A 26512-nucleotide genomic window follows, 5' to 3' on the forward strand; every position below is an offset into this window, starting at 1 on the left:
TTTTTTCTTTTAAAAAATTATTACTATTTTTTGTTATTTATTTGTAATTATTTATTATTATTTATGTATTCTACTTAGTTGTACATGACAGCAGAATGCATTTCAATTCATTGTACACAGATGCAATGCAACATTTCAATTCTCTGGTTGTACACAGTGTAGAGACACACCATTTGTGCAATCATACATGTACCTAGGGTAATGATGTCTATCTCATTTCATCATCTTTCTTCCCCTCCCCTTTACCCAATCCAGAGTTCTTCCATTCTTCCCACCATCATTGATCAGTATCCACTAATCAGAGAAAACATTTGGCCTTTAGATTTTTGGGGATTGGCTTACTTCGCTTAGCCTAATATTCTCCAGCTCTATCCATTTACTTGCAAATGCCATGATTTTCTTCTCTTTTAATGTTGAGTAATGTTCCATTGTGCATATATACCATAGATTCTTTATCCATTCATCTATTGATGGGCATCTAGGTTAGTCACTCATGCATTTTTTTAAAAAAATTATTTTTAGTTGTAGATGGACACAATACCTTTATTTTGTTTATTTATTTATTTTTATGTGGTGCTGAGGATTGAACCCAGTGCCTCACATGTGCGAGGCAAGCGCTCTACCGCTGAACCACTACCCCAACCCACACCCATGCATTTTTAATAAGGACTTATTGGTTAGGCAAATGAATCACTGTATGTCCCCCCACATCAGCATTTTTGTTCATAGCTTCTAATTCTTTTCCTTTCTTTTTGTGAATACATGAAGAAATGCACATCCAGAGTTGGTCACTGGTATTCCTGTGTTCATTGTTCCCTTACTCTGTCATTCCTATATCTAATTGGATAAGCATTGCCAAATTTAACAAATAAAAATAAATATCGATAAATATTTAATAAACAAATAAAAATAAGTATTGAACAATATTTTAATATAACTGTGTCCTAAATAGTGCATAGGGACAGGCTTAATAATAAAAATATTATTCATTGTTTGGCTGAAATTCAAGTGTAACTGGGAATCCTGTGTTTTACCTGGTAATTCTAAATTGAAAGTTATTTTACTTTAATTTTTTTCTCTAGGTAGAAAGGGTAGATAAATTGATAGAGTTCTTCTTTGACTGTATCAAATATTCCAGCCCTGATGAAAGATTTTATTCATTCAGTTAAGTAAGATTTCTCTGGTGCCCACTGTGTTCTAAGTTGAACTCTCCTCTGTCTTGGTCTTCTATTTTCCTCCTTCCTTATTTTCTATTATTATTATTATTATTTTTTGATGATGCACAGTCCCTTTGGCCCTCAAGCTCTATACTTTTATCAGTTTTGTCTTTCAGCCATCCCAGTCCAACAGTTGCTCAGTCTTTATCTGTCTTTCCCCCTCTGATCCTTTTTTTTTGTCGTTTTTTTCTCTGTTCTTGTTATTCTGGTTATCCCTTTCCCCTTCCATCCCCATTCTTATCTACGGAAACACCTCAAAAGTCTTCACTAACCCTGAGAAATTTGTTTTGACCTTGCAGGGCTCATGTGTTCTAGCTTATTCTTCACTACTGTATTCCTTGGGAAAAAATAGTCTGTAATTAATTGCTGTTGGAATTTTTTCACTCCCACTCATATCTCAGCCCATTGTACTTCTCCTCTTACTTTTCACTCCGATGACTTCCACGAACCTTTTCTCACTCCCATGGATGCACAGGATGGTTCACGGTCTTTTTTTCAACATCTTTGTAATTGTAGTAAGTCTGATGGATCCGGGGATCAGATCTTTACAGATGACTTTTAAGTCAATATCTCCAAACTTGACATCTCTTCTGGATTCAGCTCTCCTGGCTCATTAGACATCTCTTCAAGCATTTCCAAAGTCATAACACTAAACTGCAGTACAAATGAAAATAGAAAGTTATAAGTATCCCAAGAAAAAGACAGAATGTGTTGTAAGAGTTCTGATAGGCAGAGGGGAATTCCGTTCCCATTTGTCTTGTTCTTAAAAGTTCTTATTTTGTAATTTAAGCACTGCACGAAGAATTTTGCATAGGAAATAAAGGTCAAAACCACAGAGAATCATCTCTAAAGGGGTTAAGGACAGTGGTAGTGAAGTGAGCTCAGTTTCCTGCATCAAGCCTATAGGAGGTAATGGCTTAACAAAGATGGTAGTGATGGGCATGGGTTAATTTCTTCATGAAATGTATCCTGCCAGAAGATTGATAGAGTTAACCTTCATTGACATCAGCTGATATAAAATGACAACTCTTAAATAATAAGGATAATACAGATGTCTTTTCAGTGATATTTAAATAGAATTATTTATTTGATATAACTTAAGTTTTATGGGAAAAGAAAACTGTGTGTGCAGAAATATTATACATGCTGAGATCATGGAAGCTGCCTAAAGGTTTTAAACTGAAGTCCTTAGGGAAAGATGCTGTTTGGAGGCAAAACAAATTTGATATAATGATATAGAGAATCGTTTGGGGCTTACAAAATATGGATGCTGGTATTTTATGTTAATGTAAGCAAGAAAACATGCTCATCATTTATTTCATGTACACCTGTGCAATTTCACTTCAATCTGAATCTTTGTAAGAAAATTGATAAAACTGCCTATTGTGATTGTTTCAATGCATCTCACCTCTTTGGGGAACTCTATGAAAAGGATTCTTGCTGATTATCAAAATGCAGAAGTGAAATTTGGGTACATTTTTGCTGATTTTAAAACAAAGAAATCTGTTACTATTAGGATCTCTAAACTTTAAATGCATTCTCCTAAAATCATCCACATGCAGAAATCTAAAAAGTAAAATGAGACATGATTAATCACCTTTTCCAGGAGCAGGGTTTGATAAAAGAGCAGTTATGCAATTCAGCTGTTTACAAGTTGAAGTTAACATAGAAAATTCAAGGACAGATCTAGAGTTTATTTTTTTATTGACTTATGTAAACACTTTACCTTTTGAGCCCTAAAAAAATATGAACTCTTTCTGTCCAGAGAGTCTTTTATAACTAGGTTGCTCAGCTCAAGAGAAATTTATAAAATGGTAAAAAAATGTTGGTGATATGGGTTTGGTGCGAGGCAGATCTCTTTCCTGTAATGGACAGGAGACATTTATCTGTCCACATTTATTTGCATGGTGTTTTCAAGTAACTCTTCTGTTAGCACATGATATACTTATTAGTCCTGGATCCATAAGTATAGAAGTTAAAGTATTTATAATGTTTCTAAGCTGAGACACCCATCCTTTATACCCAACCACATTGGCATTCATTTAGACGGGTAAGATTTCAAAATCTGTCTCCTGGAAATGGCCATAGTTGTCAAGGTATACAAGAGAACTTTTTGTATATCAAAAGAAACTCACTCAAAGTATAAGCATTTAAGAAGACTCAAATATAAAAAATAGCTGCACAGGAATTTTAGTAAGAAAGGGAATGAGCTACCAGGAACCTGCTTATCACAGAAATTGTTCAAGCAGAGGATGAATGATCATCTTTCAGGACAATTGAATACTAAGGGTTTTGAGCAATCACATGAAATTATCTCTAGATTTTCTCCACACTATTATATTCTAGAAAAAGTTCCTTAGGGTTAGAGGCCATTAATTTTCAGTAGCCAGTAATTCAAGTAAATTGGCTGTTTTGGAAACAGAATCTACTACAGGAATTTCAGGTGCTGTTCTCAATAAAAGCAGTGAAAGAAAGAGAAGCAGTGTGGGACACGGAAGGAGTTAAACAAGGATATGGTTCCAGCTGAGTTTAGCATTAGCCTAATTCCACGGAGAGTTCCAGGGCCTAAATTGTGCCAAAGAGCTGCTTCTACTTTGAAACAAAGAGGATAGTTTTTTCTCTCTGTAGCTGATGGTCAGTAATGGGCTATGAGAGACTAACAGTCCAGGTAAGGTAGCTCTTGTGTGGTTAAAGGCAGTTCTCCAGGAAAAGAGCCAGTTGTGAGCTAATAGCAGCTAATTAACAGGGCACCTTGGGGTGAGTGCCTGGCCATACTGATAATAGCCAAAGGGTTCTGCTGTGTATTAGAAACAGAAAATAGAGGAATGAGCTGCAAGAGACGAGTGCAGCACTGACATGACAGCAATATATCAAAAGTGGCTTATACATTTGAGGCCATGTAATATAGGGATAGTGTCCTGTACAAGAAGCCACTGACTTTAAGGCATCACAGCCATTCTAATGATGAATGCCTGTAATGCTGACCTGGAGTTGACAAGAAAAAATGAGAAAAGAAATAGTCTATCTGAAAAGTGTTCTCTGAGTAGTGAGCCTGTTGAATGTTGAGAGCATTAATAGGGCCATCAAACAGATGCATACAAAGCTGTGCACTGCCAAAGTATTTTTTGAACAAGAAAGGTGTTTCTGAGAGTCTCCCATTTGAGACTTAGGATGTTCATGTACCTCAGTTTACTCTCGGAGTATTGACAGGAAAGGACTTTGGGGTTTGTTTCCATTAAACAAATGGGTGATGGTAAGGTGGCAGCACAAGCTAGGTAACAAGTTGCATCTTTCTCATGTAGTTTCAGTAATTGCTCATGTCTGTGTCGCCTCACCTATTATTTCAGTAAAGTCTTACCAGTTTTCATTCTCTAAAGGTTGTCTCAGAATTTTGCAGAAACTTTTACTATAATCCCTATATTGTCCATCAAGTATCAAAAGCTGCTTTTGACATATCAGTATTCCCTAAAAACAAAAAACAAAAACAAAAACAAAAATCTTTTTTTCTTCTTCAGTACCATAATTCTACCTTTGACTGGGAATTTTTGTCGAAGAAGGAGTGTTTGAAATACGGAGGAAAGCTTGTGGGGAACAACTGCGATTTTGTCCCTGATATCACACTTATGTCTTTCATCCTCTTCTTGGGCACCTACACCTCTTCTATGGCTCTGAAAAAATTCAAAACCAGTCGTTATTTTCCAACCACAGTAAGTATCTGAGATTTAAATAATGTTTGTTGTATTTGCACTGCATCAACAGTAATACAATTTTAGTTTTTATTGATGCATTATAATTATACATAATATTGGGATTCATTATGATATATTTGTACTTGCACATAACATAATCTTGGGAAAGGGAGATACCAGAGAATGAAATTGCATAATAATACAGTTTTACAAAATGAAAATAGACCTATAGTTCATTCGGTCAATATAATTTTGTGCACTTTAAAAATTACATTCCAGTTCATATGGTGTGTGTTTAACATAATTGAAACCCAGCTTTGAGAAACCTTCCAAAGATTGGGTAGCATAATTCTATAATAAAATCTGTCATAATTTTGAATGTACTGAAAAGTAGAATATGTCTAAGAATTATTGAGTAAAGAGAAAGACCTTGTAAAGGTATAATATGAACGTATATGAGGGGAAAACTCTTCATGTTAATCGGGAATATCTGTGTTGTGGAATTTCTTGTTCATTGACTGTATATGTGAGTATTTTCATACTTGAATTATAGGCTGTAGGAGTAAACTTAGATGGTATTGTTACACTAGTATTGATGTAATATATGACTGTCAGCTGAGCCAAACTTTCCTTCTCATAGTGATTAATGCCAGAGTACTGATAATTGAACTGGGTTGTGCAGACTTCCTGTCTCCCATTAATATGCTTGAGTGAACTTGAAGTCAAAACTGTGGTTCTTTGAGACTACAAGATAAGGCCAACATTTAGATAATAGCATTTTTTTGTTTACTTGTAGAATGAATCTAAGATAATGCTTTGCTTTACAGCTTGGTTCTTAGTATTTAGGATGTCAGTATTTCTTAGGTAATCTGAATTACACCTGATTTCTATCAGTGACCTGCTCTGTACACCTGGCATCTCATGAAATCTTTCCTTTGTTTTTTGTGTAGAAGAACTTTAGAAGTTGAGTAGCACTCAATGAAAGGCTGTTTTTTTTTTTCTAATTCCTAGGAAATGAAACTTAAGATATTCACTTTCACCCAAGATATTTTGGACTCTCTTAGTCTTCTTATAAAATTGAAAATAAAGGGAAGGGTTGATAATAAAATGTCTAGAATTAGATGGCCCAAGGAATGAAAAACTTCCACCAAAGAAAATGTAAAAAGAAGTGTTCAACTTAATTTGCTAACGGACGTCACAAACTGGTGGTTCACACACAGAATCGAGCACACAGCCATTCTTTGTTTACACAACAGTGTGTAAACACACACATATATAATTGAAGCCTTAACTAGAACCTATACTTTGAGGTAGTCATTGTCTTTTCAATGCTCTGTTGTCTGAGACTTCCCTACATACTGGACATGGTGGTGCATGCCATAATTTCAGCTACTTGGGAGGCTGAAGCAGAGGATCATGAGTTCAAGGCTAGCCTTGGAAATTTAGTGAGACCTTGGAGAAAGTGACCCTGGGATGAATCACCAGAACAACAACAACAAAAAAATATCCTGCATCACACAGGCAGACTAGGTGCCTGTTTCTGACTGTACTAACTTACATGTTCAGAAATGTGCTTACTTGATCTTTTTTTCAACTGAGTTTTATATAAAATAGATTCCTTGGTAAAGGTCTTTGGGGACAATTGCTTGTCTACTGAGGTTTTTCCTTCATAATTATTAGTTCATTGGGCATTCTTGATTTTTACTTGTTTATTTTTATTGCTTTTTATTCTTTTGGTACTGGGGATTGAATCTAGGAGTGCTTAACCCTAAGCCCTTTCCTTTTTATTTTGAAACATTGTCTCACTAAATTGCTGAGGCTGGCTTTAAACTTCTGATCCTCCTGCCTCAGCCTCCCAAGCCACTGGGATTACAAATATATTCCATCATGCTTGGCTTCATTGCATTTTTTTTTAAATTTGTAGTTGTGAATGGACAGAATGCCTTTGTTTTTTCTTTTTTTTTTTTTTGTTTGTTTATGTGGTTCTAAGGATCAAACCCAGTGCTTCACACGTGCCAGGCAAGAGCTCAGCCACTGAGCCCCAGCCCCAGCCCTGTACTGCCATTTTTAAACATTGTTAAAGTCCAGTGTTATTTAAACATAGTAGGCAGAAAAGTAGAAAATTTAGAATCTTTATAATTTACAAAATAAACTTTCTCCTTTCAGATGAAGGGAGAACAATTATGTTTTCAATTGTTAAATAATAATTACATATATTTAGAGGACACAAGGTGATGTTTTGGTATTTGTATACATTATGGAATGATTAATCCAAGCTAATTAACATACCTATAATCTCATATACTTATCATTTTTGTGATGATAAAATTAAAATGTACTCTTTTAGTAAATTTGAAATATGCAATATATTATTATTAATTATACTTACCATGTTGTGTAATGAATCTCAAAAATGTATTCCTCGTGTCTAACTAAAACTTGTACCTTTGACCAGCATCCCTTACTCTTCTCTCTACTTTCTACATCTACGAATTCATCTTTTTAAAGTTCTGCACCTAAGGAAGATCATGTAGTGTTTGTCTTTCTGTGCCTGGCTTACTTCACTTAGCAGAATATCTTCCAGATTCTTCCACATCATCTCAAATCACAACATTTTCTTTTTTTAAAGAATAGTATTGCTTTGTGTATATTCTATCTTTGTGTATATTCTATCTACCATATATTCTATCTTCATAAACCCATTGATGAACAGTTAGGTTAATTCTACATCTTGGCTATTGTAAACAATGCTGAAATGAACATGGTAATATGGATAGTCTTTAACTGATTTCATTTCCTATGAATATGTACTGAATTGTGGGATTGCTTTACCGAATGGAAGTGTTTTAGGTAGCAGTTTTTTGTTGCTGTGACCAAAATACTGGACAAGAATAATATAGAGGAAGGAAAGTTTATTTGGGGATCATGGTTTCAGAGGTCTCAGGCCACCAACAGCCCACCTCCATTTTTCTGGGTCTGAGGTGTGGCAAAACATCATGACATAGTTATTTATTTGTGTCTGTATTAGTTTATCATTTCTTTATAAATTTCAAAATATAGATCATTTACCGCCCTGATTAAATTTATTCCTGAGTATTTTGTTTTTTATGAGGTTATTGTAATTGGGAATGTTTCCTTGATTTACTTTTAGGATAGTTTGTTGTTGGCATTATAGAAACACAATTTTTATAGAAACGTGATTTTTGTATGTTCATTTTATATTTTGAATCTATATTGAATTTGTTTATCTGTTATAACAGGTTTTTTTTTTTTTGTAGAGACTTTAGGGTTTGAGATTTATTCTGTTGTCTGTAATTAGAGATAATTTAACTTCTTCCTTTCCTATTTGGATGCCTTTTTGTTTCTGGGCTGGTCTGGAACATAGAGTGGACCTGACACCTGGACTAATAGGGACTGGCCTGCTGTTAGGCAGGCCTAAAGCCTCTACTAAGAGACTGGATGCCCAGATTCTGACCTGACGATGAGGGAAATGATCTGGTGCTAGGGGAAGTTTGGATCCCAAGGATGCTAGAGCTAACCCAATCTCAGTGGAGTTGATTTTGGAGTGGAGCAGACAGGAGACCAAGTCCCCAGGGAATCCCTGAAATCTGGAGCCAGACTGGTGTTAGGGCAGTGCATGGGTATCAGTCTGGAGTCTAAGACCCTGTGGGTCCTTCTGGTGCTGGATTTTACTGATGAAGGTCCATTGTTTGTATTTGAGGCAAAGTCTGAGACTTACTTCCCTGTCCTTCCCCCAAGTAGGTCTCCCACCAGGTGGTGCTGCCTGGGGTTTGAGGAGTAGTGATGTGGGTAATTTTCCTTTCTGCTCTTTTCAATGTGTTTTCTTATTTTTTGGTTAGACCCATGTGCTATAATTTCTCACCTGACTTTCTTAGCCATTACAAAGATATTTTCTTATATAGTTGCTTGTTCAATCTCATGTTTATTTGAGGTAATGAGTATGGGAAAGTCCTATTCCACGATTTTGCTGACATTACTCTCAGACCAAGTAGACACATAGAGAGCAGTAACTCCCAAATTGAGACTAGCTCTTCAGACGTAAAAACAAAACAAAACAAAAATCGTCCCCTTACAAAAGCCTAAGTTCCTAAATTTTTAGGCATTGATAAATGTTGCTGAGGAAGTGAAAACAGAAAAACAATGGCAGTTTAGTTAAAATTTCTATTAAGAAGGTTCTTGGGGGTTGGGGATGTGGCTCAAGCGGTAGTGCGCTCGCCTGGCATGCGTGCGGCCCGGGTTCGATCCTCAGCACCACATACCAACAAAGATGTTGTGTCTGCCGAGAACTAAAAAAATAAATAAATATTAAAATTTAAAAAAAAAAAAAAGAAGGTTCTTGGCATAGTTTAGAATTGTATTATCAAATCACAAAATAAACAGAAGAAAAAGTGGTTCCTAAGGATTAGTATGTAAATGTGTTTACAGTTAAAAAAACACACACATACATGAATACATATACATTCATATGCAAATAGTAAGATCATCATTTCATTTCTCTTATTTGTCACAATATGTTTTAATTTAAGCCATCATTTAGAAGGGTCATTTCTGAGGGTAAGAGCAGATAGGTGTATAGATTATTATAGTTGCTTACTTTATCACTAAGCATATGCTTAAGTACTTTAAAAGTCTTTTATTGCTATGAAAATAATCAGGGCTAATGATTGTTCTCAGCTCCTTACACCAACAATTCACATGAAACCTCTAAAAACTCAGTATGCTAATGCTGAGTGACAGTGCCCTTGTCATATAAATTGTCCCCCTCTCCTTTAGCTTACACAGTCATTTCTGTTTTGCACTGTCACTTCTTTACATTTGTGTGGGTTGGCAGTCGGCTAAGACTATAAGCTGCTTGAAAACTCTCATACTTCTATTTTGTTCCTCATGTCAACCAGCAGAGAATTGGCTGCAGACTAGATAGATATTCAGTACTTGTTAGCTAGTGGAAACCATTCAAGTAGAGATAAATGCTGCATTCTGTAGGAAGAACACAGATGTAAGAACCCAGAAACTGTAGATTCTAGTGCCAGCACTGCCATTAACTGTTTTCCCTGTGATAGCTAACTGCAGACTTTGGGTACCTCATTTACAAAGGGAAAGAGCTCAGTTAGGTGATAATTAACACCCTAATAAGCTCTAGTAGTTTTGTGATTTTCAAGAGTTTTCTGGCTCCATTTGCTAAAGGAAATAAATTCTCCATATCATTACTAATTCTTATAACAAAGATCAAGTCTTACAAATTTACAAAAATTAATTATTATCTCTATCTTTAGGACAGGTTTTCTTTTGCATCTACTGCCAATCTCTCGCTGAGGATGATCCAAAATTATCATGCAGCAAATTGGAAACATGGTTTACTTCCTTTCCACTGTTGAGCTTACTCATCTCACTGTATTCCTCATCTCACCTAATAACATCACCTATCCTCACAGTCATCCAAGATCAAAATCTTAAAATCATTGGTGTCAAGCTCTCATTGGGAAGCAAATGATATACTCAAATTAGAATAATTTGAGAATTTAATGCAGGTATTATTTATAAAGGTGAGGTTAGGGGAACCATGTAGTATCCCAAAGTTAGTAGAGAAGGATAATTACCATCCTGGGACCAAAAGATGTGGAAATGGAGTGGTGACTGGAACTGGGAAGAAGAAAGGAGAGTACAGTTGTCTGGAGAGGTGATGTGACTTGGATTGAGGGTTAAGCCAACCTGAGACTATCTGACAGGGACTCACAATCTCACTCTCTTCCTCTGATAGCCTCCCCTGGATGCCACTGGCCAGACCCACCTGGAAGCCAGAAAGTAAGGGGACACATTGTAGACCACACAAGTCATTTTCCCAAGGCAGAAAGTATGGTACAGAGAGGTAGATAACAGATTTTGTGGTACAAATGAAGATATCTATCACCTGTTACGCTCCAAGTTTTTCCTTTCATGTTAAACATGTCACAGTTTGTTTAATTTTTCTGCTGTAGTCCTTATCCTTTTCCACTTATTCTTAAATTTCCCTCATTCTGGATCTTATTAACTTTTTTGGGGGGGGGTACTGGGGATTGAACTCAGAGGTATTTAACCACTGAGCCATATCTCCAGCCCTTGAATATATTTTATTTAGAAAGAGGATCTCGCTGAGTTGCCTAAGGTCTCGCTAAATTGCTGAGGCTGGCTTTGAACTTGTGATCCTCCTGCTTCAGCCTCCGAGCTGCTGAGATTACAGACATACACTACCGCATTCAGCAGGACCATATTAACTTTGCTGACCAGATTGTGACTCATTTGCCTAGCCTATGGTTGGTGACTCACTCTCCTTCATGGAGTCACTAGCAATCCATCAATATGTGCTCTTAAGATGAGACAGATTGCCTTTGCTCATCTGTTGGTTATTTAATTGGTCTATCAGGCTCTTCTACAAAGTCCTAACACTTAGTGGAGCATGAGTAGAACAGTAATACTCCACTGATGGTTTTCCTTGTATTCCCCTTCCTTTTAGAGGGGTGTGCTCTCCAACACTGCGACTGGTCTGTCACCTCAGCCTCAAGTCTGTAGTCAAAGCCTTTTAGCTAACTTCCAGTAGGAACATCAGAGCATAATCTGTGATCTTCTCTGGCAGATGGGCTCAGAGCATTAACATGAAATGTTCTCCCAGAGTCCTACACCAACAAATGATCAGAAGCATGGAACAATGATGCCATCATTGAACATGTGGCAACAAAATAAAAGCAGCAGCTTATAAGTAAAGCGGGATTGTGAACAGTAAAAATCAGAAAGCATGGGACCCTATGAATTAGGCAGAATTATTAGTACTTTGGGATAGTCACACTCTGTGGCTGGGTGATATGTGTAACAACACAAGAATGTCTTTCTTAAGGAGCTGCTCAGTTTCCTTCTATCCCTCTATGAAGGAGTTTCAATTCTCAACCTCACACAAAGTGCTGTAATTTTAAGTTTATTTTACAATGACTTCCCAGTTGTTACTGTCATTTAAATAAACAAAATTACTAAATCATAGGTAGCATCAACAGCTTCTATGCTGCATTTAAATGATGCTGAATGTTCTTTGATATCTTTTCCTAAAAATCTACTATTCTAAGTCTTATAATTAATTAGCATATCCATTCAATATGAAGCAAAAATTATTGTTATTCTAATATGTACTTAATGCAATACTAGGTAAAGGATAGAAAGACAAGCAATTCATGGACCTGTCACATAGTAAGCATTAATATATATAGTTTGAGTAAATTAGATTTTTGTGTTTTCAAATAAAGATGACTCATCTCGATCCTTCTGCTCTGCTCATGATTATTATTTCCTGAGAGATCATGTGTTTGTGCATTTTTGTGACTTAAGTTGATGATGGTTTTTGAAGAACTGACTTTATGAATGAAAAATAGTGTAGGGCTGCAGGAATTTTAATGAAAATATAATGAGGAAAAAAAATATAATGAGCATTTTCGTTAGGAGATGTGTTTTGTTTTTATCCATGTAAAACAGAGGAAGGTCTTGAATTCCACAACTAGTTCTATTTTTAGAACCGTAATTCTTGGTTGACATTTTGTCCTAGGGCCATTCTATTAAGGTTGGATGTGTTTTGTTTATAAACAATTCTTTATACGAATCAGGTGACATGCCCCTTCTGTTTCTTTTTCTCTTAGAAACTTTCGTGTTGAGTGTTTTAAAAACTGTCAAAGTAATACAAACCATGTATTAAAAATGAGAAAGAAGTAGTGGGAATGTCTTCCATGTCCCATTTTGGTGTTTGTAATACTAGGTGACATTTTTCTGGTTTAAAATATCAGACCACATTGTGCTATTGAAACTCATGCGAAAATGACTTTGCTGTCACTGGAAAGAGTCAGATTTTCAAATTCCTGTGGTATTTTGTACCAAGGAAAGTCATTTTTAAAGTCAAATTTGCTTTTAATCCAAAAAACGTTTTTCATCTTTATTTTATGAAGAATGACAAAGGGATATTTAATTACAAATTACATTTTAGACTGTTAAACATTTAAACAATTACAGACACTTTAGTTTTTATAGATATATAACAAAAATAAATACAATTAACCTGAATCGAGTATTAATGAAAATAAGGTTGGGAGCAATGACTGGTCAAATAGAAGAACTGATTTTGACCATGATACCCTGATAGTCCAAAACTCTTTCTGCTTACTTGTCTAACAGAAAAGTCAACAGCACTGAAATCTATGCAGTAAAACAAAAGGGCCTCATATCCCAATTCTAGCTTTCTAATTTATATATACAATTTACTAACTATTCTGTTTTTAACTTTTATTTTGGTACCTTATTGTAAATTATAAAATCATCTTCCTTTTTAGGTGCTGAGACCCTTTATTAGTAATGATCTCTTTGAGTTATGCTGAGAAGACCCTCAGACAGAGTCAAGGAATTTTGATAGTTGGGTTTTATTATTAGAACTTTGAATCTAATCTAATATTGCCTGTAGATTTATGACAAGTGATAGTCTTCATGTTACTTGAATGCTTCCTGGAATAGAAACTTGGTATCCAGACGCATTTTTGGTAGAAACATGAATCTGCCCCTCCCTAGTCTTTATCCACAGGGTCTACGCTCACCATCTGGAGCTACATGGCAAGTTGAATTTCTCTTTCCTTTGGCAGAATTTACCTGTTATAAGACAGATTCTCTTGACAGCTTCCTGAGGCCTGCCATTACTTTTTTTTTTTTTTGAAGGGGGGGTGATATTTTTCCTAGACTCTTATTTCTCTAGTTATCCTTTCTCTAGATAAGCTCTAGATTTACAGCTTCAACTTAGAAGAGAGTGAGCAGATTGGGACATGAATTTCCCATGTGGTTTGATGATTTGCTTCTCCTTGGGTTCCTTGTTCTCCTGCCCAGTTTTGAGGTAGGATGGCAGAAAACATCCCTGAGTGATTGCCAGACTCTCAGCATTCCTGCTGAAGCTCTAGGCCTGCTCCTCTACCCACGTAGACTCCTATTGGCAAGCTCTAAGCCCCACCCAGATAAACTGTCTAATTTGCTTCTCTTCTTTCTCAGTCTCCCTGACTTGGAGTTCATGGTATTAAACTCCTAAAATTTGACTTTTCTTTTACATAATTCAGAATATTAGGAGTATTGCTCAAAGTACAGTGAATTAAGATTTTTTTTTGCTCTGAGTAATGTTAACATGTATTTCTTTTACAGTGCTTTATAGCACTGGATACTAGGGGGATCAAATTTTTCAAAATTATCATAGCATTTTATATCTTATTGCCAAAAGGCATATAAATATCTGGTATACTTTTTCTTCATCTAGAATAAATGCTTCTTTACACTGTTGTTTAGCATTTCCCAAGCACCACAATCATTAGAGAAATTGACATCACGAATTAATATTTATCGAGAGCCCCCAGGGTGCCTGCTGCTGTACTTCTCTGTTTGTCACGCTCCATCCATTGAGAGCTGCTCAGCATGCTCACAGCCCCTTCCCCCAGTTAATTTAGGAGCAGCTGCAGTCCTTGCAAAGTGAAAACCAAATGTCCTCTGGGTCCTCTGAAAAACCATTTTCCCCCCTGTAAATTAACTAGCTTCTCGCTGTTGGTTCTCTATGATTATGACTCTCTCAATAATTAATATGGTATCATCCTTCATAAAGAGTGTGTTTATAATAGATTTATTAGGTTGTTTTTGCCCAAGAAGAAGAGAACCGTCTATGGCTATTTGAATTGTCTTTCTCATCCATTTAATTTCTTCTACACTTTGGTGTTCTAAATATTTAAGCTGGTTGTTCCTTACTATATTAATTGAGATATTGTCTGATTTTGCAGAGGACAAAAACATTTTTCTTCTTTCATTTTTGTAATTAAAAAGATTAAAATAGGGCTGGGGTTGTGGCTCAGTAGTAGAGTGCTCGCCTAGCATTTGTGAGGCATGGGGTTCGATCCTCAGCACTACATAAAAATAAATAAAATTAAAATAAAGATATATCAACAACTAATAAAAATATTTTTAAAAATATTAAAATCAAAGAGTTCAAAAATAATCTGGTATAGAAAGGGGCATTAAAATCCTGAGACATGCTTCACTTTTTCCTAAGTTGAGGTAGGAATTATCATATATTGTAGCACATCCATTTATCATTAAAATAAACCAAGGTTTTTGAAAATTATAAACTGTTGTCTATGCATTATCATCATTTGTATTCTCTTAGATTGTCATAATTTATAGTGCCAGGATATTGAAGTTTTGCCTAGAGAGACTTAGCATTTGATTTGGATGAACACTCACAAATGATAATGTTTGTCCAGACTAAATTTGAGGTGTCTGAATACACAGGATTGGGCATAAAATTCTGTGGATTTCTCATGAAAACTTTGGTACTTCTACTTTTAATTGTAACCAGTAGTACCTACTAGAGAATTAGGAATGGCAAGTTTCTAATTTGATTTCTTTATTAATATATTGACCTATATAAATTTTTTTTTAGGAAAGAGATCAAGTTTGATGAAATGAAGGTAAAACAAACAAACAGTGAAAAGAAATCATAAACTTTCTCTTCTAAAAATGTTTGGAAATGTGAGAAGGGCCCAGTGAAAGCAGTTCTTACCTCCTTAAAATCAGATACAAAGTTTCTGTACTCAGACCCCAGAGTATATCTAGAGAGCTGTGTGGATGCATTGTTTCACATCATTAGGGCACTTTCTGCTTCTACTATGCCAGTTTTGCCTAGTTCAAATTGAAGTTTAATTTTAGGATAGAGTAAGACCCAAATCGCTTGCTAAAATAGCATCCTACCAGCCTCCTCTAATTAGAAGACTTAGAGGTGAATACAGGAGTGGCCTGAGAAAAATCAATTTCCTTAACTATGATGTTTCAACTAGATCCAATATCTTAGAAATGAACATCTTAATAATAAACACTCTCCAGGAGATATTTCTGCTGTAAGTGAACTTTCTGCATTGTACAATTGAAGGGAAAGGAAGGGGAAATAAAAGGGAGTATATTATGTAGAATGTATCACCCTGGCTGTGATTTTTAATGAGGTTAAGAAACATTATTAATAGCTTCCCCCCCATAAATTTAAAAAACTCTAATCCTGACCTTTGTTAGCATTTGTCTTTTTAGTTAGTTATTTTTTTTTAACCTATAGTACAACAGTGCTACACTCCTCAGACTGCTGTTACCTAGGAGTTCTTCCCAAATCTGTCTCTCCTCTTTCTTCCTCCCTCCCTCCCCACCATCTTTTGTGTTTATATATGTTGTTCATCATCCATATCTGTATCTCATCCTATTTATTTATATTAGTCATTAGTTCCTTGTGGTTGTTTTATCAAATTGCCATGGACATGGTGGCTTAAAATGAAAAAAAAAAATTTAGATCTGAGGGGTCAGATCTGGAGGTCAAAATTAAGAAAAAGAGGTAAAAAATCTGAAATTGGTCTCACTGGGCTAATTGGTCTCTTCTGGAAGCTCAGGGGAAATGCATTTTTTTTCTGCCTTTTTATTTCTGGGACCCACCTGCATTCCTGGATGCTTGGCCCCTTCTTCAACTTCAAAGACAACAATGGCTGGTAAGGTATTTCTCACACTTCATCACTCTTGACACTGACTCTCTTGCCTCTCTCTGTTACTTATAAGGACCCTTGTGATTACATTGGGTCCAACTGTATAATCTAGGGTAATTTCTTCAATCTCAAGGTTATCTGATTATCAGCCTTAGCTCTGTCTTCAACCTTGATTCTCCCTTGCCATGTAACATTACATATTCACAGGTTCTGGGAATTAGAATGTGAATATCTTTATGGGCACACTATACTTTTTTCTGCCTACCATATTATCCGACCTGTATTTTAACATGATTACTTAATTTTCAGACTTGTTAGATGTATAATGGGAGAAAAAGAGAATAATTCAGTGGATTGCAAACTTTTTGCCTAAGTAATAGAAAAATTCAGCTGACGTTAATTAAGAATGAGAAAACTACTGAAAAAGTGTGTAGATTAGGGCATCAGTGGTGGGGCAGCATGGGCTGGATAGAAGAGCATTGGAGAGATCAAGCACTTAATTTTGGACATAATTTTGAGATGCCTATAAGAAATCCAATTGAAGGGGGCTGGGGCTGCAGCTCAGTGGTAGAGTGCCTGCCTCACATGTGTGAGGCACTTGGTTTGATTCTCGGCACCACATAAAAATAAAATAAATAAAGATATTGTGTCCATCTACAACTAGAAAAATATTTTTTTAAAAAGAGAGAATTGGAGATATCAGGTAGCCAGATAGATGATTCTAGAGTTTAGAGAAATGCTCTGTCCTGAAGATATAAATGTCTTACTCTTTGGCATGCAGATGGCATTTTATTTTATTTTTATTTGTTCTTTTTAGATATACATGACAGAAGAGTATCTTTTGACATATACATACATGAAGTATAACTTCTCATTCTTTTGGTTGTACATGATGTGGAGTTACACTGGTCTTGTATTTATATATGAACATAGGAAGGTTATATCAGATTCATTCTACTGTCTTTCCTATTCCCCATCCCTTCATTCCCCTTTGTCTAATCCAATGAACTTCTATTCTTGCCCCCTACCCATTGTGTATTAGCATCCACATATTAGAGAGAACATTTGGCCTTTGGTTTTGGGGATTGGCTTATTTCACTTAGTATGATACTCTCCAGTGAAAATGGCATTTCAAATCATGAAATTGAATGAGATCACTTACGATTAGAGTATACATGGAGGAGAAAAGAGTGTTTGAACTCTAAGATACTCCAACCTCAAGAATTTGGAGGAGTCAAGGAGAAACCAGGAAAGAAGACTGAGAGTACCAGTGAAGTAGAATGAAAAGCAGGTCCACTAGATCTGGCTTCCAAAATGTCTTCAGAATGCACAAAATATTCCTAGATCAGAACCTGACAACTGGTTTATTCCAGTCAATTGCCTTTCAAAAATTACAGTGGCGGGATGGACTATTACTACACAAATGTCCTGCTACCAGATGCACTCTGTGTCCATTAGTAATTGTGTTTCTCTCTTTCTCTCTCCACATGGTATTCAGTTTGTAAAGTTTAATTAGATACTTTTTAGAATACATATTAATACCATGTTTAGAGGTTGATATATTTATAAATTAAATATGAAGGTTTAGAATGGAGCAGAAAATTCAGTTGTTTTATTAAGCAACAGAAATTATGGTTTTAGAATATTGACAGTTTTATATTTTGAATATCCTTGTTGGTGAAAAATTGCTTTCCTTTTGAGTATGGATTTAACTCTTGACAATATCTATAGTCATTTGTATGTTGTTAAGTAGAATGAAAATTGGTAAATCAATAAAACATTCTAGAAAGTAATTTGGCATGATATACTAAAAGCCTTAATTTTTATATACACATTGACAGAATAATTTTGCTGACAGAAATTTATTCTAAAGAAATAGTCTTAGCTATGTACAAAGACTTTTTATGTTATTGTTCATAATGGTGAGATGTGGGAAGCAATCTGAATAGTATTGTGTTTGAAAACAGAAGTGTTGAGATATTACTTCTACATAATATATAGGGCCATTAATGCTCATTATAATAGAAAATATCGAATGAGACAAAAAGTACTGAAAAGGGAGATATAAAGCAGTATGTGAAAAACTAAATATACACCTAAATGGGAACATACATATATACAAAAGATGAATATGTTTGAAAATGCTAAGATTTATTCCTAGATAATGTAATTGAGAATAATTTTCTTTATCTTACTTATATTTTCTAAGTGAATAATTCTCTTTATCTTACTTATTTTTTTCTAAGTGTTCTAATGTGAACATATATTAATTTTGAAACCATAAAAGTGAAACTTTGACAGAAGATAGAATCATGGATCCTTTACACATATGTCTGATGGTTAATTTGGGTATTCAGTCTTTGCAAGTAGTAAAAATTATAACAGGAATTGCAAAATTATTTGGGATAGTAGCAACATCATTGAAATAAATGAATAGCTTCCCAAAGAGAATAACTTGAAAGGTAAGACTGATTTGGATTTGGAAGATCTGAGAATTTTTTGTGAGTGGTCTATTATAAATTAAGTTATAATTTATATAGTAAAATGCAGAGATCTTAAGTATATAGTTCAAAAAGTTTTGACAAATGTGTACATTTGTATAACCAACACTCAAAATCAAAATGTAGTTGATATAAAAAAATTATTTTCTCTAGACATTGTCATACCTTTAATAATTTTCCAAAGCAATATAGAGGATAATTTCTCTTCATTGATATGTGGGATCTTGTGCCTTGGTCTCACCATCTCATGGAATGTATGGGACCAAGTCAGAAGCAACTCATGTGGGCCTTCAGTGATAATGTCCTGTTTGCCCTGTTGGTTTTGTGGGTTGTCCAACTTAACAGAGGCTGAAAAAGCCTCCTCTCTGAAAAGGCAGCATTTCCCAGGTGCTTGCCTGATTCTAGTCAAGCAGGTCTGTCCTTTAGCAGGGCCAGAGGTGTCGGTAGGTCTTACAGGAATTTCTACCAAGGAATTGCATGCAGATTGCATTCACTTGCTACTTTCTATTTCCCATCTCCTGTTTATTAAATAAAAGAAAAGAAAAACTGTCTTTTTAAAAATTTTGTATCTTAATGGGAAATCTTGTCAATTGAACAATTGTTTCTTTCCACGTACTTCTCTTTAAACCAGGAATTTTTATTGTACCAACATTTTCTCTTTTTTGAATTCTTCCAGGCCAAAATAAAGAGAGACCAAGTTAATACACAATTTTCTGGAAATCTCCAGACTTTTTTTTACATAGAAAAAGTCACAAATGTATTGGTAAAGCTACCTTCTACATAGAGGTTACAAAATCTGTCGGTACATCTCACCTGGACCTACTATGAATGGGAAGGACAGCTTTATTCCATGTACAGGCCAGGAAACCAAAGCTCAGAAAGATTAGATGCCTGAGACCAAGCCCTGAAACAAGTCAATGGGGGAGATGACATTAAAACCCTCACCTTGGAACTGGGTGCCTCCACAGAAACCACAATTTAGCTATGTTGTAAAAACTGTGTTCTGTTGTTTTTCCCAGTAGCTTATAAACTCCTTGTATCTTCTAGTTCCTGTTTTGCTTTTGGATCCCCAGCACTTAATCTGGCACTTGGCATGGAATAAATGCTTAAAAAAAGTTTGTTGAATGACAAAATGAAGGAAAGAAATAAAGACTTTGGATTCCGACCCCAGGGAAAACTGTCTTTCTAATAACTATTTTCCTCATCCTTTGAATAATATCTAGGATATTTGAGTTGTCAAGTTTGAATGGCCTGGTTTTGGACAGGGAGAGGAATAAATAAGAACTCCCTTCTTTTTGTCTTTATCTCAGGTCCTCCAGTGATTTCTGACTTGTTAGGCCAGAGGGATGGTTGTACATCCCAACATATCTCTGAAACTGTTTCGTGGGACCTTCTTTTGCCAGACTATTCTGAATCATGAGTGTCAACCCTACTTGCACAAAACTTAAAGAAAGCTTTTTTTCTAGTATTGAGGCCCTGGGAAGCATCCATTTTCTGCAGTAATTCCAGATACTTTCAACCCATTGTGGCTCTGAGTAGCAGTTTCACATTATTGTTGGGCTTTTATTTCTTGTTTCTTAGAGTTGTTGTGTCATTTAAAAGACCTCCTGACAGTGTCATTTAGTTATCCTGGTGGTTTCTGCAGCCAAGAGGTCTTCTGGAACATGGAATAACAATAGTAACTTATCCACAGGGATTAAGTTAAGCACTTTCATGGCTTATCTTATTTAATTCTTAAAACCAACCAGTGAAATTATTGGTATTATTTTGGCTCTCTTTTGTAGACAAATTAATTGAAGCTAAGAAAGGATAAGTATTTATAGATTGTTGGGGCTAGGATTGTGGCTCTGTGATACAATCCTCGTCTAGCACATGTGAGGGACTGAGTTTAAGCCTCAGCACCACACAAAAAAATAAATTAATAAATAAAACAAAGGTATTGTGTCCACCTATAACTAAATTTTTTTAAAAAAAATTATAGATTGTAAATAATGGTACTGAAATTCCAACCCAGGTGACCTGACTATAGTAATTATGCTCCGAAGAGCTGTACTATATTTTCTCCCCAAATTAATCCCTTCCATTTGTTTGTTCTTGAAATTATTATGTGTGATTGGTGTTAACTTGCCCTTGAGAAGTCCCATAACTCGCCTTCTGTTCTGTGGTGTGTGTCTCAAGAGAGCTACACCTAGCAGAATCTGGCCTTCTAAGAGGCCAGAGGTGTTGATGACTCCTGGCTAAAATACCTATCCTTGATCCTGCTTCTAGTTGGTACCCAAGGTTTCTGACATAAGGTAAAGAATTAGGTCCCACAGCCTTCAACATGCATACACTGCCAATTAATTTCCAATATGGAATACTTGGCTACAATAGTTTCACTTCTCTGTTAAGAGATCCTCTACCCCAAGAATGGTACATTTCATTCAGTTATCACTGATCTCTCTTCCTTCATTTAGCTGCAGCAAAAACTCTTGATTATTCTTCCTAAGATAACTTGATAAAGTCTGAATCAACCCTGATTTTATTTAGAAGTCTTCCTTTTATGCAACGTGGCTCTGAGGTTCAGGAAGACATGAATTAGGTTAATTATCCTTAGCAACAAGAAAAATATTAGGAACTCCGTAAATTTTGATGAATGATGAAATGATAATTACCCTGTGTACCCTCCATGTGGGAATCTCAGGTGTTGATGACCTAGAATGGTCTTAGTGCCACTAGAGACTACAAAGTAACCTCTAAGGAACTAAATGGCCCTCTACTCTCCTTAATGACTTGTAAGTGGCCATTCTGCAGTCATTTAATGGGAAAGGACAGGGTTTAATGCTGCATCCCAGCATTAAACCCAGACCTTGTCCTGAACAAAGGCAGGCACTTAGGAACTTGGAGAATGGCCAAATAATGGCATCCACACTTAAGAAGTAGTTGGATAGAGAATGCCTGCCCCCATCACCCCCAAGAGACTTGAAGCACTTGCCTAGAGTGAGGAATATTTCCTTTGACAAAGTTAGTGCAGCCCTTACATTTCCATCTTCCCTTACTTGACATTACTCTGGGTCTGGATATTTACTTCGTTCAATGGACTAGAACTTGTAACTCTTCCTGAGAGATCTGTGGTGTTTTCAGGTCACCTTATAGGATTTATATTGCTTTATTTATCACAGTACTATCTTCCAAATGACCAGATGTATTTCTTTCTACAACACACACTTAGATTTCATTCTTATCCAGCTGTCATTTGTACTGCATACAGGGAAAATGCTTGTATGGAATTTCAGGGATATATTCTTTTTGATTGACCTCCTTTGTACCTGCATGATTATGTACACACATACATATTGGCTTGTTTTATGGGATCAGATTATGTCTGGCCAGGTGATAATTTGTTGAGGAAACTGTTATTATAAATTGTTAACAAATACAGAATTCTTTTTTTCAGTTCAAACTCAGGAAAAAGTATCTGGTGCTAAACAGTTCTTTCTTTCTTTTTTATTTTTCCAGGCAAGAAAGCTAATCAGTGACTTTGCCATTATCTTGTCCATTCTCATATTTTGTGTAATAGATGCCCTTGTAGGTGTGGACACTCCAAAACTAATTGTGCCAAGTGAGTTTAAGGTGAGTGTCTATCTTTTGCTTGTTTCTTGAATTCTGATATTTTGCCTTTCCCCTGTTCTAGTTTATTGTGTGTCTCAGTTAATTTTGTATAATTATCCATTCCTTTCAAAAAAGCAGTTCTTTGTTAGACTCATTTATACAGTTAGTCATTATACTGACTTCACTAAAATGCCAAGACTAGGATCAAATGCAAGGTTCATATTGAATTGATCTTTATTTTAAAGTAATGGATAACATTATAGACCCAGCCTCATATTTTTAGAATATTTAAAATACCTGAATTATTTTCATATACTTTATTGTCTTGATCCATGCAATAATTCTAGGAAGTGTGCAACATAAGTAACATCATTGTTATTTTATAAAGTTGAGATTGAAGCTCATGAAAAATAAATAAAACGTCTATGGTTAACTAGTGGTATCAAGGATTGAAGTTAAAACTAAAGCTCAGGACTCCTAATTCAATTTTCATAGTATCTAACTACCTGCCAAACACATTTGTATATAATGTGAATTTTAACTATTACAAAAAAAGAATAATAATTATTTATTTTGCAAACTCATTGGTATATCCAGGTATACTGGACAACAACTACATTTTAGCCATCACTAAATATGTCACTAGCTAATTTTCTGTTGTAAGCCTCTTACCTATTTTCTCGAATAATCCTCACTCTCTGCACTGTTGAGATTGTATATGTGCTAAGAAATATTAAATTGACTGCAGTTTTAGTATAATAACAATTTAATGAAGAAAGGATATATATGGTGCAGCAAACAATATTTTTGGCATTATCTGCCATCACATATTTGTCAACAAAGATAAGTTCTCATTCATTCAACCATTAATTCGATATTTATTAAATGTTGGCTTTGAGCTACACTTTATATGGGGGATTTAAAATGCATTAATGAGCAAGACAAAGTACCTTCCCTTATGAACTCACAACCTGTTAAATGTGGGAAACATGGATACATTCAGTAATAAAGTTATGAGCAAGGGTGTCCAAAGATAGAAATAGCCTCAGAAAAAATGTGAGACTTTCTTCATTGATAGAAAACCTGGAGAAAATAATTCATAAGACAGTATTCTAGTTCATTTCATTATTTGAATTGTTTATAATAAGGAAGCAAAGGAAATTTTTTTCTGAAATAGACATGTATTATCTGACAGAAAATAGACTGAGAACTGGAAAAAATGACCTTTTTTTTTTCTTCAGTTTTCTGTGATATGTATAAGGATTTAAGTAGTTCTTCTGGATCAATTTTAAATATGAAATGAAAGATCAGGATGTTTAATTTAGTTCAATTACAAAATATTTAAAGCTTTTTATATATGATGAAGCTATTATAATTTGGTAGTAGTAAAAACAACTTCATTATAATTGCTAAAACCCAAGAACAAAACTCATGATGATTCTACCTCTTTGCTGAATATTATATTTAGGGTTGTCTCCTGGATTCCTGTAAAATTTAAATCACTTTTTCTATCTTGAGTCCTTATCTGAAAACACCCCAAGTCCATACAGTGGTATCTCCTGCTTTTCCAACAACCCATATTCTTTCTTTCCTGCCTTTAAACATAACCTTTAAAATAAAATTCTTTAGAAAGATTTTTGGTAAAAAATTTCCTTTATCCAGCCTGGTTTGTATATATATCCTCCACTGATTTTTTTTTCACCAAGTAGTATGTAGTAACTTGATATGGTTTTGAAAAATATTCTTTTTCTACTTTAAGCCAACAAGTCCAAACCGAGGATGGTTTGTCCCACCGTTTGGAGGGAACCCTTGGTGGGTTTACCTTGCTGCTGCCATCCCTGCTTTGTTGGTCACCATTCTGATTTTCATGGACCAACAGATCACAGCTGTGATTGTAAATAGAAAAGAGCATAAACTCAAGGTAAGTGCCCATAATAATGGTTATCTGCCTTCTACAGTTTTTGTAGTGCTTGATGACACTTACTGATTCAAAATCAAGAGAGCTTTCTTGGGAGTTAAACCATAGCCAATGTTCCTTAAGACTTTACAGTCATAGAACCCCTTGTATTGACATGGGTCCTCAATATAACTCTTTAGGGAGAATCATTTAAATCAGAAAGTTGTGTTTCAAATTATGTTTTAGTCACTACCAAAAAGTGACAATGAACAACAATCCTACTTCAAGTTTTAATGTGGTAACTGCCTGTAGTGAAGATGGTGGCATTTAAAGATTTAGTGAACATCTACTGAGAACCTGCTCTGTATTACTCTGTTAAACTCAAAATTATTCTTTTTTTTTTCATTCAAAAAATGTTTTAGGTGTTGGGAATGTAGCTCAGTAGTACAGTACTTTTCTGTTATACATAAAACCCTGGGTTCAATCTCTAGGAATACACACACACACACACACACACATACACACACACACACAATTGTACATAGTTATGGGTTTCAGTGTGGTAATTTGGTATGTGTATACCCTGCTTAGTGATCAAATCAGAGTAATTATCATTTCCATCTCTTTAAACATTTATCATTTCTTTGTGTTGGGAATCTTCAAAGTTTTATTCTTAAAGATTATTCAGGTAGTTCATGTTTATAAGCTTTTGGTAAACATTTATATTTTTTGTCTTCCCACATTTGTCTCAGAATATTACTGACCATCAAGTATGGAGAAAGATGCTTTATTTTGTACATTCTAGCTTTTTTTTTAATTAGTTGCTAACTTTGTCATGAGTCTAAGAAAAGAAAATGTATTAGTTGTCTAGGATATCTTTCATGAGAACTGCCTAAAATGTTCTTATAATGTTTCTCCATCTCATGATTTCTTTAGGCCATGAAAGATTTCAAAAATGCCATTTGGGGAAGTGAGATATGAATAATAACTCTAATAAGAGCTCTAATTTGTTGGATGCCTATTATGAGTCAGGCCATGTTCTAATCACTTTATGTTATATATTAATTCATTAACCTTTTTCATAACTACCAAATAAGGGAAGCATAAAAATGCATTAAGATCAGTCACCCAGAATCAGGAGAGGAAATTATAATGAATTGAATTCAACAGAGAAGATGTAGTAGAAGGAAAAATACAGAAAATGAAAAAGAATTGTTTGACTATGGAAACCCACTGGGTGGAGGAATAAGAAAGATGAGGAGTGTTATGATAAACTTTCCAATTAGAACTTGGATCACAGTGAGAAAGGAATTAATCCCATAATAAGAAGACTAGGAGAAGAAGAAAACTAAGAGCTTGGGTCAAAGAGGAGAGAAGTTTAGATTTTGAAAGTTTGGGGAGAGAGAAATATGAGAGTGATGAGCTGATCCAAAGTGTGCAACTAGCTCCTGAAGCACACTGGAGAAGACATTGGGGTGTTGGGAGTCCAGGGTGTTGAAAGTCTCATTTGCATCAGTGTTGATATCGTTGGACAGCACAGAGAGTGGTCAAGAGGAAGATCCAGGAATAGATGCTGAAGTCATAAGGCAGGTATGTACTGATGTACCTGTCCTGGACATAAGCATGTTTAGTGATATGGAATGTTAGAAGGAAGCAGAACTTGGGCTTCAAGAGAAGAGAAATAGTTTGTGGAATCACGAAAATAAGTAACATGTACTCCACCTGATATAGGAAGTTAGAATAGTAGACTTCCACTAAAAAAAAAAAAGAAACATCTTCAGGGAATCACTGGTACAAAAGAAAAATACTGGTGTTCAGTTATGATCAAAGAAAAGGTTCATTTGGAAACTTAAATTAAAATGACTCTCCTTCTACCCTTTGCCATAAGCAAATACTGTCCTGCCTTGAGATAGTTTTAATTCTAAGATTGTTGTTTAGCTGCTTATGTATTTATGCCTTGCCCCCAACTGGACAGTCAGGACATAATTCATATATTCACTGAATGCCTTATAGTGCCTGGCTCTCTACCTCATATTATTCTAAGCAAAGA

General features: G+C 35.2%; 1 protein-coding gene across 8 annotated transcripts in view; it reads left to right on the forward strand.

The window, feature by feature from the left end:
• The window catches only part of Slc4a4 (solute carrier family 4 member 4), a 322941-nt gene that overhangs the window by 261703 nt on the left and 34726 nt on the right, over positions 1-26512 (forward strand). For all 8 annotated transcript variants that reach the window (XM_078021397.1, XM_078021393.1, XM_078021394.1 and 5 more), the window contains 3 exons: positions 4733-4924; positions 22473-22586; positions 24325-24486. In XM_078021397.1, coding sequence (XP_077877523.1) covers positions 4733-4924; positions 22473-22586; positions 24325-24486 — 468 coding nt within the window. The remainder of the gene's footprint in view (positions 1-4732; positions 4925-22472; positions 22587-24324; positions 24487-26512) is intronic.

Source organism: Ictidomys tridecemlineatus, chromosome 9, assembly GCF_052094955.1.
Source record: "Ictidomys tridecemlineatus isolate mIctTri1 chromosome 9, mIctTri1.hap1, whole genome shotgun sequence".
In the NCBI taxonomy this organism is placed as follows: Eukaryota; Metazoa; Chordata; class Mammalia; order Rodentia; family Sciuridae; genus Ictidomys; species Ictidomys tridecemlineatus.